The 15,490-nt window shown below is 41.9% G+C and overlaps 1 protein-coding gene across 3 annotated transcripts in view; it reads right to left on the bottom strand.

The window, feature by feature from the left end:
* The window catches only part of SMAP1 (small ArfGAP 1), a 91,665-nt gene extending 81,919 nt beyond the window's left edge, over nt 1-9,746 (bottom strand). For 2 of the 3 annotated variants that reach the window (XM_077782349.1, XM_077782348.1), the window contains exon 1: nt 9,524-9,746. In XM_077782349.1, the coding sequence (XP_077638475.1) occupies nt 9,524-9,641 (118 nt within the window). In that variant the 5' untranslated portion in view covers nt 9,642-9,746. The remainder of the gene's footprint in view (nt 1-9,523) is intronic. The other variant, XM_031504418.2, reaches the window with a different exon arrangement.
* Between the last annotated feature and the right edge of the window lie 5,744 nt (nt 9,747-15,490).

The following is a 15,490-nucleotide window of genomic DNA, read 5'->3' on the forward strand; positions in this document are numbered from 1 at the left end:
CACGTTACAGCCCCTTGATCAATCCATACTACTGCCCATCATTTTTCTTCATGTGTTTTCAGGATTATTTGGTCTGTCACTTTTCCAGGAACAGAGGCAAAGCTGACTGGCTTGCAGTTCCCTAGACATTCCTTCTTGCTCTCTTCAGAGATAGTAAGAGATTTGCTTGAGTTCAGCTCCCAAAACCACTCCCACAGTCACCATGACCTCAATTAATGAGACTCACCACAAAATTACCTTGGCTACCCTGTCTCACTCCTGGCTGCATCCTATCAGAGCCCACAGAACGTGTACATCCAGTTTCTACAAGTGAACCCAAACCTGATCCTTCTCTACTGAGAGTACACTTGCCTTGCCTAGAATCACTGAAAAAAAGTCTAACTAGTAAAGAACAAAGTGAAGACGACGTTGAATATCTCAGTTGTTTCCACATCCCTTATGAGCAGTTCCCTGCCCCAATTCAACAGCAGGTCTACATTTTCTCCATTCTTTTTTCTGCCAGTTATCTGTAAATACCTCCCGTGTTGCCATTCACATGAACCTTGGCATTAAACTCCACATGGACATTGGCTTTCTCATCTGGACACATTTGCATGCTTGGATGATGTCTCCAGGCTCTCCCTGGGCCAACATGTTTCTGCTTCCACCTGGTTATATGCTGCCTTTTTGTGTCTGAGCTTTTTCAGAAGCTCCTCATTCATTCAAGCAGGACCCCTGGTGCCTTTGTGCCATTTCCTATTCATTGAAGTAGTCAACCAGCTTTCCTGGCTCTCTCTGCTCAGAACCATCTTCCAAACGATTCTTCCAAGAAGGTCCTTGAATGGAAGAAAATCTTCCTTTTGAAGGTTATGGCTGTAATCCTACTCTTTGCTTTGCTGTCTGCAATTCAGATCCTCAACTCTTCTACCTCATGACCACTGCAGCCAAGACTACTCCTAACCTTTACATCCTCAACCTATCATTGCTTGTTTGCAAGAAACAGGTCCTCAACCACTTGTATTGAGATATGGGCATCAATGCATGCCAGAAGCTTCCTTGATTACTTATTCCCTGCTGTGCTTTCTCCCCAGAAAAAAATAAGTATGGTACAAGTACCCCACAAGCAAGAAAGCCTGTGAACATTAGGCTTGTGCTGTCTGAGGAAATCCTCATTACTACTCCTGACCCATAAACTCTCAACTGGCTCACCCATCTCCAGGTAAAGCTGCAGGCAGCCCCACTGCTCTCACAGCAAATGGCAACTCCCCTTTACCACCATCCCAGTCTGCCCTTCCTAAGCGCTGTACTTAGCCATTGCAGACCTCCAGCTGTGAGCTATCCCACTCAGCAATGCCAATAAAAATCATAGCTTAGTCCTAACTCATTTTTCTCTGCCATAATACCTGCAAACAACTTGCTGACAATACATTGAAGACGGATTTAACTAGTCATTGGTTCATCAACCTAACTCTTCAGAATCACCTCAACATGAAAATAAGGTATCATGGAACAACTTTACCTGTCCACAAGGGAAAATCATTATGCCTAGGCGAATTGATTTGCGGCCACAAGAGACACTGTGAAGCACCAGAGTTCTTAAAGTAAAGCTGAATCATGCTCAGATGAACCTTTCGGAGCCAGTCTAAGACAATGTGACACCTGAGCTAAATCAACTGCTGGCTACTCCCTGAGTAATGTCTGATAAATAACTCTCTTAAATCCTATAGGATACATGCATTAAAAAGGGAGTCACCTTTCCAGGAAAGGGTACCTCCCTAAAAATCTGCTTATCACATAGATATGTCTAATTGCTTCCTCTGTATCATGTACAAGGACATGATACAGGCTGCAGCACAGTTGCTCTTTCTTCTTTATAGCATTCAGACGAAAGATGGAAGACAGCATTGTTCCATTCTGCAAAAGGAAATTCAGGAACAAAGCAAAGACCAAGTGGTACAAACAGCATCCTGCAGCAGCAACTCTTTTACATCACTGAAAGGCGACAGAACTGCAGTTTCAGGACAACTTGAAGACACACACCTGGAGCCCTGAACAAAAGAACTGGGGTGTTTTGCACTTTAAAAAGGCAAGAGCATGGGCTCATCAATAGCAATAATCACTTTTGAGGAACTGTCCCATCATCCTTATGGTCCACACAACACAAAAAGCTTAGACTGCCAATAACTTCTGAACATAGGGTAGAAAACTAAGCACATAAGGATTTCTGCATTTGCATCAGCTGTAGTAGATAGGGACAGGCGAACGGAAGATTTCGGGATGTGACGGAAAGAAAGACCCCTTCCCCCTCTCACCCTGCAACATGTTATCCATTACCCCAAAGAATGTAACCACACCTAACCCAGTAGTTTTCCACTCCTGACTAACCCTAGAGACCCTACCAACCCCTCCTGACGTAGCAGAGTCCCCCAAGACTATTTAAACCCATGAGATAAGATAATAAATGCTTTCGACCGTCCACCACACTGGTGCCTGCGTGTGTCGTTGGCCCGAGTGGCCCAGGGGAGACTGGGCTGCCGTGCTGTTCCTTGAAACCAGGTCGCCTTGCCTTCCCCTGAAGGCAACAATCAGCCTGAGGTGTAATACACCTCAGAGAATCTAAAGATTTACAATACAATAAAAATAAGAAGTCACACATATTTATATTAGTAGTCACAGAAATAATTAGGTTGAGAGGGATCTCTGGAGGTTACCTAGTCTGGCCTATTGTCAAAGCAATGCTAAGTTCAAAGTTAAATCATACTGCTCCGGGTCTCACACAGTCAAGTTAGTTTAAGTCCTGAAGAATAGCAATTGCATCCACTTCAGGAAAAACTCCTTCAACTTTGCAAATAATCCAATTCTATTACAAGTTAAACATTTTTCCTGTGACTTATTTGAAAATATTTTTCTGCACTGTAAGAGTCAGGAGATGGAAACAAGACCCTTCCTTTCATGGGCTGCTAGTGCCACCCAACACTGCAACATCCCATTCAGAAGTCCTAAGATAAGGCTGCCATATTTTGTTCCCATTAAATGAGGTCTCTTAAGGGCTCTTTTCTTGGGGGAAACAATTATTATTCTCAGGGCTGCAACAGCAACAAATTCCTAAGTTTCAGTCTCATCCAACCAGTGTCAGCAACAGGTTAAAAGCACACTGAACAAACGCACTGAGGTAGTTTTATTTAGTAGTAGAAAATGAGGAAAAAAATCCTGGTTATATAGCCACAAGAGAGACTAAAGTGAGTTTCTGGTCCTTGAGAGTCTCTGAAGGCACTGTCTTTGACAAAAAGGCCAGAAAACTACCAGCTAAGTACCAGACTATCACTAGGACTTCTAGTGACACAGTTCCTTACTATTATTAGAGTTCAAGATATATAATTTCATTTACTAAGCTTAAGTAATAACAACCCTGAATCAAAATGCTTTGCCTTCATTTTTCCTTATGGATGGACAAGGAATAATGGCTCCTCACTGGAGAGCCAGAGACCTCCAGTTATATCTGTCAATTCATGCTCCAGTCTGTTACACTCACATGATCTTTCCCAAGCTTATTTTGCAGAAATAATGTGAACCCTGCAACAGAAACACACAAAGAAACACCAGCAATTTCTTGATCTGAGTGACCTGCAGTAACATCTGCTATCTGCAACAACTGGTACAGAATATTCATACAGCAAAATCAGCTACTAGTAAGCTAGTACTTTGTGTTTGAACTTCAATATAGGGCTAGAAGCTGCAGTAGAGATGAGGTGTGAAACTGACCTCCAGCATAGTCCAACTGTGTTCTACTACCCCTACTCCCACGAATTTCTCCACCTGAGGAGGAAGACAGGAAATATTTTCACCTGAGGAGGTACAGCAGCCAGGGCCTTGCCCTAGTGTGCACTTTGTCAATGAGCTGTCACAAAGCTTTCTTACACTGACAGTGAGGCAAAAGCTGATGCCTTGCACAAGCTGATGGCAATGAGCTGTAAGAGTTATCCATCTGCTTGAGAAAGAAGTATACTCTCCATCAAAGTTACACGCAAGATTAAGACAGTTAAAAGAACAGACATCAAACAGGTAAACAGCAAAGCAGCTTCACAAAAAGTGACAATCATACACAAGTGTTTAAGTTGGTCTCCTAGCCACAGAAGAGATCATATGCAAGACGTGAATGTCTACTCAAAGGAGTCTGAACAGCTGTAAACACTTCTGGGATATTCCGATTTCTTTCCATAGCTAAATTGCCCCCTTTCTTAAACTGTATTTCTTTTCTCCCTCACTGCTAAGACACACCATGCTTGGGATTGGTTAGTTGTTAGGGAAGTTAACTTTAAGTTCTAGCTACACAAACATTAGTACCGCAATCTCTCCTGCTGAGTCTCTCTCTACACTCCCAAGTGTCTGTACCTGCTACTCTTAAGACAGAAGGCCAAGTCTTCAGTCACATACAGATATTCAGTGACTGTACAGTACAGCTATAAATACTGAAAAGTATTTTCATTAATATTCTAACCAATTTTAATCTGGTTGAACAAGCAACAGTGTCAATGTGCTAAGATTTCGGTAACAGATCATTTAAACAGGCTTCAAGCACTATCAAGCATGAAGTAAGTAAACATTAAAAAAAGCCCAAAAACCAAGAAACCCAGAACACTTCCTTCTGATCCAGAAACTTATTCACCTTTTCTGAAGGCCCAAAACATCTACAATTGTTTACACTAAGGTCTGAAAGTTTCCAATTATGTTACTTTAACTTGATTACAGTTTACAAAAGATCTGAAGCAGTTGACAGATAAGGTAATTGATTTCTTGACAGGGAGATGAATTTCCAGATTTAATAGTCAATCCATTGGTATTAAAGATAGCATCCAAATACAAGCATAACAGCCAGAAAAGGTATATTCTGTCTGAGGCAACAGCTCAGCTCGCAGCTCAAAGAGAACATTCACATTGTTTTTTCTTAGAAGGGGACAAGATATTCAGCAGAATCGAAGGACTGTCCATCTAAGCAAGTAAGTCTGTAAACTGAAGGCCATCAGACTTGGTCTAGCATGACTGCCTCTGTAAATGGGGAGCATAAGACTCTGATTACTGTTCCTAATGATGTTTGAAACTAATCTCCTTTGGTGCTTCATCACACACTTCAACTTCTTAGTACTTGATTCAGTATTTAATTTCATCATCCTAACACCAGCCTTGCTGTCAAGCAGTAAGAACACAAGTCTAGGGAGACTTCTAGCATGTTGTAAGCAGGTACTAACCACATAGAAATAGCAAATGATAGCCCCTATAGTCAAAGGGTCCCTGACTGATGTTAACAGCTTGATTTATTTGGGCTTCATTTCAGATTTCTAAGAGGTGTCATCGCCTAAGGGATTCAAATATCAGGATTGAAACAGCAATTTAAAAAATGCATTACCCTCCCTCTACAATAAAAAGTAAGAAAAATTCAAATGCCTTACAGCAGCTTTCAGCATAGTCTACATATGTGATACAACTTCTCCTACATCCTTCCAATTCCTGCCAGCTTTACTTAGTTATACAAACAAAAGGATCACAAAGGAATTTCAGTTGCCTCTCTTTCAAAACTTCAGGGTGGCTCAAGATACTGTCAACATACCCTACTATTTCCTACAAGTATCAGAAACAGTAGTGTAACTTCTTCCCAGTAATGTAACACTGGGAACACATCTATTGGCATATGCACACAGCTGTTCAGATTGGGATGTAAAGAACAGACAGTACACAACCAAAAACTGCCTTGTCAAATATTATCCCAGGCTCCTCACTCTTTCGAAAGCCTCAGTGATTGCAAAGACAGTTTCAGAACCTTTAATTTTCAGGTTTCTTCCCAACAGAAGTATCATCTAGCCTTTCTGACAGACGCAAGACTTACAATTTGAAGGTGACATATGGTAACTTCTGTATGGCCCTACAACAGGTAGTTTCCAACACATTTTAGCAGCAACAGTCAGATTCATAGCAGCTATTTAAACAGGTAAAAGTCAAATACAGAATAAAAATCACTTCTAGAAACTGTTGTTAGGGTCAGCAATCCTAATTATTATTTCATGCTATTCTGCCAGATGCGTCCTCAGCTGTATTCTTCACCTTACAAAGCCATCCAATGTATCTGCATACCTCACACTTGAAGAAGCAGACCACAAATCAAAGCATGGATTTATTCTTGATATGAGACCACTGCTAATGACAGAAAGATTATTTTGAGGATGACCAAGAAATAGCTTTTCTAATTCTTACACAGAGTAAGCATGCAATAAATATTGGAAAGATGCATGCTTCAAACTTCCTTGCAAGCAACACATATGGCGGTCCTATATGTGGGCAAGGAAAGCAAACTCAGTAACTCAGGAGTGACAGGATGGTAGTGGGAGCCTCTATCACCTTTTTGATGCAACAAGTAAAAGCCAGCAGAAAAGTCTTATTGCTATGAAGGAAGAGTTCAACAGCAGCATTTCAGTAGATGCAATGAAAGTAATGAGTGGTAAATATGCTAATAGCACCAGATTACATTTTTTAGGGTGAAAAGGATATTTGTAAGATTTTAAATTATGTCTAGCTACTTAAGAATTCTCAGAGCCTCAAAGAATAGTAGTTAGATAGACAAGTCTAATCTGCAAGATTTCCACAACCTTTGGATGTGACTATCTGAAAACAAGCCCAGTGTAAGTATGTACCCTTCACATTTAAGAGATACTGTAGTACCTAGGGTGGGAGAAAGGAATTAGTTTCAGTTAAGTGCTCATGCTTAGCTGACAGCTATCTGAAAGACCATACTGAAAACAAGGTTTTATGTACTGCCAGAATAAGATCCAAGACAACTGCAACCCAGCTAAAACAACTGGAGTTAATCATAAATATGTTACTCCACAATTAGGTGACCAAGAAAAAGAAACAAAACACAGAACTTGGAGGGTCCTACGAGCAGCAGAAAGGAGGACAGACAGAGAAGACAAGCTCACGCAAGAGAGTAAAGTAACAGAAACTAAAGTGGACAATACTGCAAAGAAAAAAAAAGAATACATTACATTAAGAAAACTAAAGACATGATGAACTAGGACTTACACAAAAGAAGTCCTTAACATTTTGTCATGTTAATGACAAATAGCTTCATGTTAATTTCTGCTGAAGCCAGTATGAAGAGGCTCTCCAGCAGAACTGACCATAGGGAACTCCAGACTAATAACAAACACGACTAGAGATGAAAGGGATGCTGTTAGTGTTGGAAGAGGTGAAGGAGACCTCACAGGCTGGGAAATGCCAGACAGCTGGCAGGCTCTGGTTAGCTAACAGAGCCACATTAATAGCCGCTGCTTCAGACAGCCCTGCATTCCTGGACTAGCAAAACTACAGCTTTGCCAGGCAGCAGCAAGTCATGAGCACTCAAACACCATGGATTAAACATGAAACACATTAGGAAAAAACAGCTGGCTGCAGCCTTTAAGCAAGAATCCACAGTGGCATGCTGAGCTGTCTCCTGGAAGTATACAGAAATCTAGACTTTGGGGTACAATGGAAGCATCTCAACATTGTTCCCACAATGCTCCTTCCCAGAAGGAAACTTCCTAAAGTTCAAGTAAGACATCACCACAAACTGTATGCGTATATAGGCACACGTCAGTCAAGTGCCTTTAGAAAAGCTGCAACTAAAGCAAGTTTATCATTCCACACTCCTCCTTCCAACTATAAAAAAACCCCAAACATACACAGTACAGGCAAAAGCAGCACTATAAAGCTAATATGATACAAGATTTAAAATAAAAATTGCTAAAACAGGATGAAGTAAATGCAAATTAAACTTGAAGGGAAGAATAGAATAAATAGAAAGAAACCACCAAACCACAAGTCCCTCACATTGCATCACCCAGTATTTTCATGCCAGCTTTCCTGGGGCCAGGGTGAAAGCAAGCCATGCTTCTGGCATACAGAGAGACAGCAAAAGAGAAAAGCAAGAAGCTTTCAAAAGTGCCATCAGATTTTAGTAGGTTTTTACTCTAAGTAAAAGAGTCTACTAGAAATTTGAAAACTGAATGAATATGTACTAGCGGAAGACAGCCTGGTCAAGATATTGGTAGGTCCTCCAGAACCTGAACAGGAAAAAAAAAAAAAAAATTAAGATACACCAAAGCTTGATCTTACGAAAGAAAGCACCAAAGAAAAGAACAGTGAATAAAACCACTAATAAACACAAATGAGAAGGAAACTGAAAGTGTCACCACTGCTGAATTAAAAGTGCAAAAGATACTGAGCACTGAGGGCTACAGAGATACACAAATGTTTTGACTGAGCAAGAGTTAGGAGAAAACTCTGAAGACAGGACAAGTAATCAGAGAATTCTGGACTCAAATCTTGAGCAACACAGCCCTCAGGTCAATGCTACGTAACAACTTATGTATCAGCAAGCAACACCAAGCAGCATTCAGCACGGAAATACAGAGCGCCCATAACACATAAAATATAAAAATGAGCTTTTGCCAGAAAGTCACTGGTTACAAAGAGTCATTTACATGGTAACCAGTTGTCATGGGGCAAGAGGAGCTGTGTTAGGAAATGGTTAGGCACAATTATTTACAAAATATAAAGACCCACTATCTTTGGCATAATCTGTATCATGTACTTCTAAGAGTTTATAGTAGGACAATACAGTCTTCTCTCTGATTGTGCATGACAGGACTTGCGTGCACAGTGAAAAACAGCAGCACACACAGATGGGAAGACAATTTACAAACACAGCGCCATTTCTGGTTGCTCAAATGAAGCTCACTCACATTTCACACCCACTTTATGTGGAGAAGGACTGAACAAGGCAGCTCTGGCATTAATCATACAGTGTGAACTCCCAGTTGTTATTCAGGAAGCATAGACTTAATAACTAACTGTACAGCCACCCTACCTAACAATCTTAATAAACTGACTCTGGATGAAAGAGGGATGTGCTACAATTTTCCATTTGAAAGCAACAGAATCCGTGGTAAATACAAATATATATACATACTTTTGTGAAGGAAAAAAAATTGTCTAAAGCACTGTAAGATTTGCCAGTGATACAATCTTTAAAATTCCAATTCCCATTCATCCCCAAAGCCACCCCTGTGACACATTTAACCAAACTCAGACATCCAGATTCACAGAGCCTGGCATTCTGACTGAGTCAGCAAGGCAGGGTATATTGTTTTGGACACTCGACATTTAATTCATCTGGCATCTACCCCGGCATCGCCAGTCCCTTCCCGAAGGCCACAGCCCGCTCCAGATCGATACCTGGCAGCGCAGGAAGCGGACACGGCTGTGAAACTTCAGGAAAGGGCTGGGCCAGGCATTGCATAAAGCCCGGCTGGGGGCTCCCGGCTGGAGGACAAGGCGGCTGCAGCCAGCCCATGGAGGAGCGGCTCACACGGAAAGGTCAGGCTGTCTGTCTGCCCCCCGCTGCCGCCCCGGGCCCGCTGTCGGGAGGAGCCGCCCCCGGTCCCGCCGCCCTGCGGACGTGGCGCGGCCCCGAGCCGGGACCCGCCGCGCCCGGGCCCCCCGCCCCGCGTACCCTTGGCCTCGCAGTCCGCGCAGTACTTGTTGTCCTCCTCCCGCAGCAGCTTGGCCAGGATGGCCTGGTGCTGCTCGTTCTGCTTCTGCGCCTTCTCCCGGCAGGAGCGGGTGGCCATGGCGGGGCCGGCGCGGGGCCGCAGCGCTCCTGCCCTGGCGCGGCCACGGGAACCGGCGGCCGCGAGCGCCGACTTCCTCAACCGGAACTATTTGCGGACGCCTCCGCCTCCCTCCCTCCGCTACCGGGACGACGCGCGCGCACACGCCCACCCCGGCCGCCACCGTCCCTTATTCCGGCGGTGACAAATAGTCCTCCGGCTCCCTAAGGCCGCGCCGCGATGTCGCTCCTGCGCGGCGCGTCCCAAAGAGGGAAAACGCCGTCCTGTCTTTAGAAGGGCACGGAGCGGTGCCCGGGCACAAGGGGACCGCTGCCACCGCAGGTGGTGTATCCATCCGCCGGCGGTGACCCCGCCCCCAGGTGGGGCCCGGGGCATGGGGGGCCCGGCGCGAGCCGCCGCACCTGTGCGCGCGCCGCCCCGCCCTGAGGGGAGGCGGAGCGGGGCGCCGGCTGCCGGCCGTGTGAGCGCCCGAACGCGCCTCGGTCCGTGTGGTTACCAAATACCCAAAGCACAGCCAAGGGGTCTGCCCGCGCCCATGAGACCGGGCACCCTGTGTCCTCGGGACAGTTGTCTCTTTCTCCAGGCCACTGCTGGCGGAGAAAAAGAAAAGCTCTTACAGCCTTTTGGTTGAATGGACTCTGCCGTAGCCGGAACTCGCCCTCTGAACTTTCTCCAACAGTACGTGTTTCTGGCTGAAATAAAGCTTTACAGGCGGCAGAGACCTTGCAGTGAGGAATCTGGTGCTTTTCCGCTCTTGTGTAGGTGGTGAGTTGCTCTGGGGAAGTCAGACTGGGATCCAAAGCACCTGCAGAAAAGCACAGCCATCTTCTGGGACCAAGACTGCACCTCTACACTTTGCCCCTCAAAATGCCATGTCGCTGCTGTCCCCTTCCTCTGTTTTGTATCTGGTCCCTTTGCTGCTGCTGAGTTCTCTGTTACAGAGTCTGTTCACCAGTAACATCCTTTTTGTCAGATCAGTTCTAGCTTGCTGCATTTTTTTTGCCTCTAATCCAACCCTTCTGGAAAGACCTAAAGCCTATATATAGCCTTTAAAATGCTTATGTGAGGCAGATGGAAATTCAGGTCTTTTCCCTCTCAGCCACTAAATTACTGAATCATTCTCTGTGTCTTTCTTTTTCTCAGAGACAACACTGAATTATATACAGTTGATGAAAATACTACACGTTAAGTTAATTAGGAGTTAAATTAGCACCTGACATGGGAAAATGTGTTTAGATTTCCCTTAAACAGAGAGTTAAGGTCTGCCTGTACAGTGGGAGTCTCCTGGCCAGTGAGTTACTGGGTATGAGGTTTCAAAATGAGAATCTGATATAAATACATAATTCGATAGATGGTTTAGCATCCTACTTGGAGTAGGCATTAAGGGTTTAAACCAGAAATATAGAATGGCACAGCAGAGTTGCTTACAGTGCCAAAATAAAGAGACTAGCTACAGCAGAAGGTATGTAACAGAAATGTTACTCTATCCTGATATTTTGCCATCAGCCCTTGCCTAGAGACTTGGTTATTGAAGCACATTAAACATGACATTAAGCAGGACTGACTTCTTCTAGCTGAATACTTTATCTGCAAGCATATAACTGTTTTCTAGCCCAAAGTGGGCTACTTACGCCATTTTTTTACTGCCTTTTTTTTTTAGAGAAAACCAGCTTCAGCTAGAAAGGAAGCTTCTACTCCTTGCTGTTATTCCAGGATTCTGAGAAACAGGATTATTGTGTGCTTGTTAGAATGGCAAGAGCCATGGGTAGAGAGATTAAGGGAAATGAACTTGCTTCTCATGTGCTAGATAAGCAGCAGCATTGCCATTTTAGAAGAAAATAGTAGTTTCTTTTCTATGTGACAGACTTGACTTGTAGGTTACACGTAGTCTCAAACTCTCTGCCATATTGCCAGAAGGTATCAAATAGCTTTAAGCAATTGCATCAGTTTCTCTGATTCTAAAACAAATACAGTGATGCTTCCCGTGTAAAGTGGCTATTGATCCAGTTCTTGTGCTTGAAAAAACCCACACAACTGTGCAGACTGTCTTGTTCAGCATATGCTTTTGCCCTTAGTGCTTAAAACTAAATGCTATGTCTTGATTGATGCGGGCTGTCATCTCCTAACTGTTGAGTATGATGATGTGCTTCTTGTGTTCAGCACTGAAAATTATCCTTCCAAGTACTTCTGCTTCTGTAATGTAGTAGAAATATGAAATCGCCTATTTCACCATGAGGTGAAATTATATATTAATATTTTAATAGATAGTGCTTTGAAAACAGCATGCTATAAATACATCATTAGGTGTTCCCCTCAGAGCACAAATGAATTGAAGGAGGACAAAAATGTATCCCTTCTGTGCCTTTGCTGCTTTTTCTAGATCTCAAACAGCAGCAGAATGTTGTAGATGTGAAGTTATTGCCAAAAGCATTTTTCAGAGGGGGAAAAAAGGAAGAAAATATGTTTTTTGGGATACAGTATGACTTATAGAAGGAGTTGAGGTCTGCCCACACCATGCCATGACTTGTACTGCAGAGTGGCCAGAGATGTTGCACCTTCAAAAGAAGATACACAGTTGTCGTGCTGAGCCTGTCAGCCCGGTGCCCCTTGCTTCACCTTTCATTAAGCCCTGTAGCACACAGCCCATGCAATCCAGTTCTGGAATTGTTTACAGTACATGCCTTGTGTTTCAAGACCTTTATCTTCAGAATTGAGTGAGTTTCATGAGGCGAACTGAATTTTCCATAAAGTAACTTGAACATTGAAGTTCTGGAATTTTCAATACTAGAGATTGTGCAGCATTTAGTAAAAGCAAATTTACCCAGCATGAGAAAAATCTCTCCCTAATTGTCACTACTTGTCATCCTGCAGGCTAGTCCACTTTTTTGCAGAGATACCTATAGATAGTTTGTGAACTTCATAAGCTAATAGCTGAAATTCACTGAATCTAGACACCTACCTTTTTCAGAATTCATCCCATAAACCAGCTTTAAATAGTATTTGCTAATCAGGAAGTATTAGCATCAATTTGACTTAATGGGAAAGAATGTATCAGGTGCAAAGTTATTAACTGGATCGAAAGCAGGTGTTAAAATAGCTGTGTTTCTCTAATGCATCATCTTCAAATATCAAAGTCCAGAAATAAATGGGGTTCCAGTTAGAGTTGTTGAGTTGAGAATTTCTGATTCATAAAAAGGCTTGGTGTTTCAGATATTTTCAAGCTCTTAAGAAAAAGTTAAATATACATATATATATATATATATATATATATATATATATATACATACATACATGCACATACACACACACATGTATATATATGTATATAACTTCCTGGGAAATGGACATTTCAGTAATGTTTCTGAAACTTGGCTCTTCCAAGTTGGCTGCCCATTGTGTAGTGTCTGGGCAGCCCACAGGATCAGATAATGTGGTACCTGTGATCCTTGGCTGGCAGAGAATGACAGAACCTGAAAAGCTGACCATAACCACTGTGTTTCAGCAAATGCTTCAGATGCAATTTCTATCACAAACTTAAGAAACCTTGAGGTATGAGCCTATCACCCTGACTATCCTTGATGGCCAGTGGAGAGAAATAGACATTTGTGAAGGTGGCTTGCCGTGTTCTCAGACAGGTGCCTGACTGGGGTGAGCTGAATTACTGTCTGGAAGGGCCTGCCTTAGAAGGAGGGGAATGACTTCCTTGATAGTTTGTGTCTCCTAATTGAGAATAAAGGGTAGAGAGGGTGCCTGTCTCTTACCCAAGTGGTAAAAGACATTTAAAAAAAGAATTCTCAGTGTTGTTTTGATAAATGAGATTTTTTCAGCAATTTACTTTGTGTAGGATAATTCCTGCCCAGCTCTAGTGCTGGTATATTCAATCAGAAAAAAAAAAAAAATTGAGAAAGCCATAGTAACATAGCATTACATGACATAACATCTGTATCAGAAACTCTACAGCTATACCAAGAGTCACCACATATTTTTAGTCTTTGTTTAAAAAGAAAAATACAGCCCTGAAAATAAATTCAGTCATATTAAAGGATTCAGTGTTTTTTAACAAAAAGTCCCCAACAAAACATAACAAACCCTAGCCTTGGAGAAACAGAAAGTTTAGTTTTCAAAGCCCAATTTTAAATCTGCCTTGAAAAACCTTTTTAAAGTTAATATACAAACTACATGTATATTTGAACATAATACATTAATTTATGCCTTACAAAACATAAGCTATATAGGATAGAATATATTGATGCAATAAAAAGATTCCTTATACAATGCAAAATTGTTGGGGACAGGACTTTTGAAACTGGAGTTGAATATATTTGAATATACTGTGTACACAGGAGTACCAAGATCATATCTCATCATCCCCAAAATGAGTATTACGTGTTTGACAGCTTTGCAGGGTCATTGCAATGGGAACTCTGGTTGATAAGCATTGTGGGCTTGCCCCAGGAGTGGCATGAGTTGTGTTCCTACAGTCTGAGCCCTCACTGCCTGGCCAATGAACCAAACAATGATAGTGTCACTCCTAAGATGGTTAAGAAGTGTTAAAGGACCAAGATTTATAGGTGAAGCTGCATTTTCAATGAATTCTCTGCACAGCAACTTGACTGGAGAGATTAGGTATTAGAGTCTTTCCTCCAGTTTCTTGGTTCTTCCTTTACTTCTGTTCAGAGATCTGGTAGTAGATGAAATATTGACCTTATAACATCCAGAAAAGGCAGTCTAGTTTCTATAGCTGCTGAGCATTTGAAATACACTGAAATAGAAAGACTGTGATGTGACTGCAATTCTGAAAATTGAGACAGAAATTCTAATGCTTCACCAACAGTCTTATTTTCTTGAGAGTTATTTGTAAATCTGAATTTTAATTGTAAATAAATTAGTGCCTGAGAGGAAACTGCAAATTAAATAGAAGGATGACTAAATACATTTCAGTGACCTTTGCTGTCAGTCACAATTGTGTAAACTCAGGCAAAAAAAACCCCCATACTGTAGAGCTAATATGCTCTATTATGTTTTGAACTAGTGCATGTATTAGGCCACTATATTTTCATGTGAATTATAATGCAGGATAGTGTAGGTGTAGAATGTAAGGAAATGTAAGCTCCATATGGTTCCAGTGGAAGCATGGAAGCGATCTTTAAAATTAAATGCTTTGCACTTTCCAAGCTCATGGTGTATTTTCAGTTATTTAAGGCTGTTTGTATGTTTCAGTTGGAATTTTCTCATTTCAATTCATCTCATTTTAAGACTGGGTTTTCTGAACAGAGAGTCTGCTAGATGGAACTTTGTGAGTCATGCATTTGGCTCAGTTGGGCTTTGAGGATAAGAATACCAGCCTTAGGTATCAGCAGTCATTAATATCTAGCCAAGATAAAGAGCAATGATCAGATGTAAAATCAGTTGCAAAATCATAAATTTGAAATACTAGGGAAAAATATGAAAAGAAAATACAAAGAAGGGGAGCTGAACTCCATTGTTATTACCGTTTCATGTCCTACTGTGCAAAAAGTAGTCTGAAGCTTAAAAATGTTTTGTTGATGGGTAAATGACTAGATAGACACTAAAGCTAGGACAATTTTTGATCTTCACCAATCTTAATTTTAGCTCTTCAACGATAGGAACTGTGATTCATGTAGTCCATTTTTTCCCTCCAATGAAGTCAGGAACTTGCAGAGAGTGTGGGTTAAGGACTAACTGATGAATTGCAAGCTTCAGACTGTTGCAGACAAAATAGAATCCAGATATATATAGCATTTGAGATTATTTTTTTGCTCTATAACATTATGCTTTTCCTTCTCTTTTCTGCAGTACTCTTTAAATACTAGTGTGAATGAATTTGT

This window comes from Lonchura striata, chromosome 3, assembly GCF_046129695.1.
Source record: "Lonchura striata isolate bLonStr1 chromosome 3, bLonStr1.mat, whole genome shotgun sequence".
In the NCBI taxonomy this organism is placed as follows: domain Eukaryota; kingdom Metazoa; phylum Chordata; class Aves; order Passeriformes; family Estrildidae; genus Lonchura; species Lonchura striata.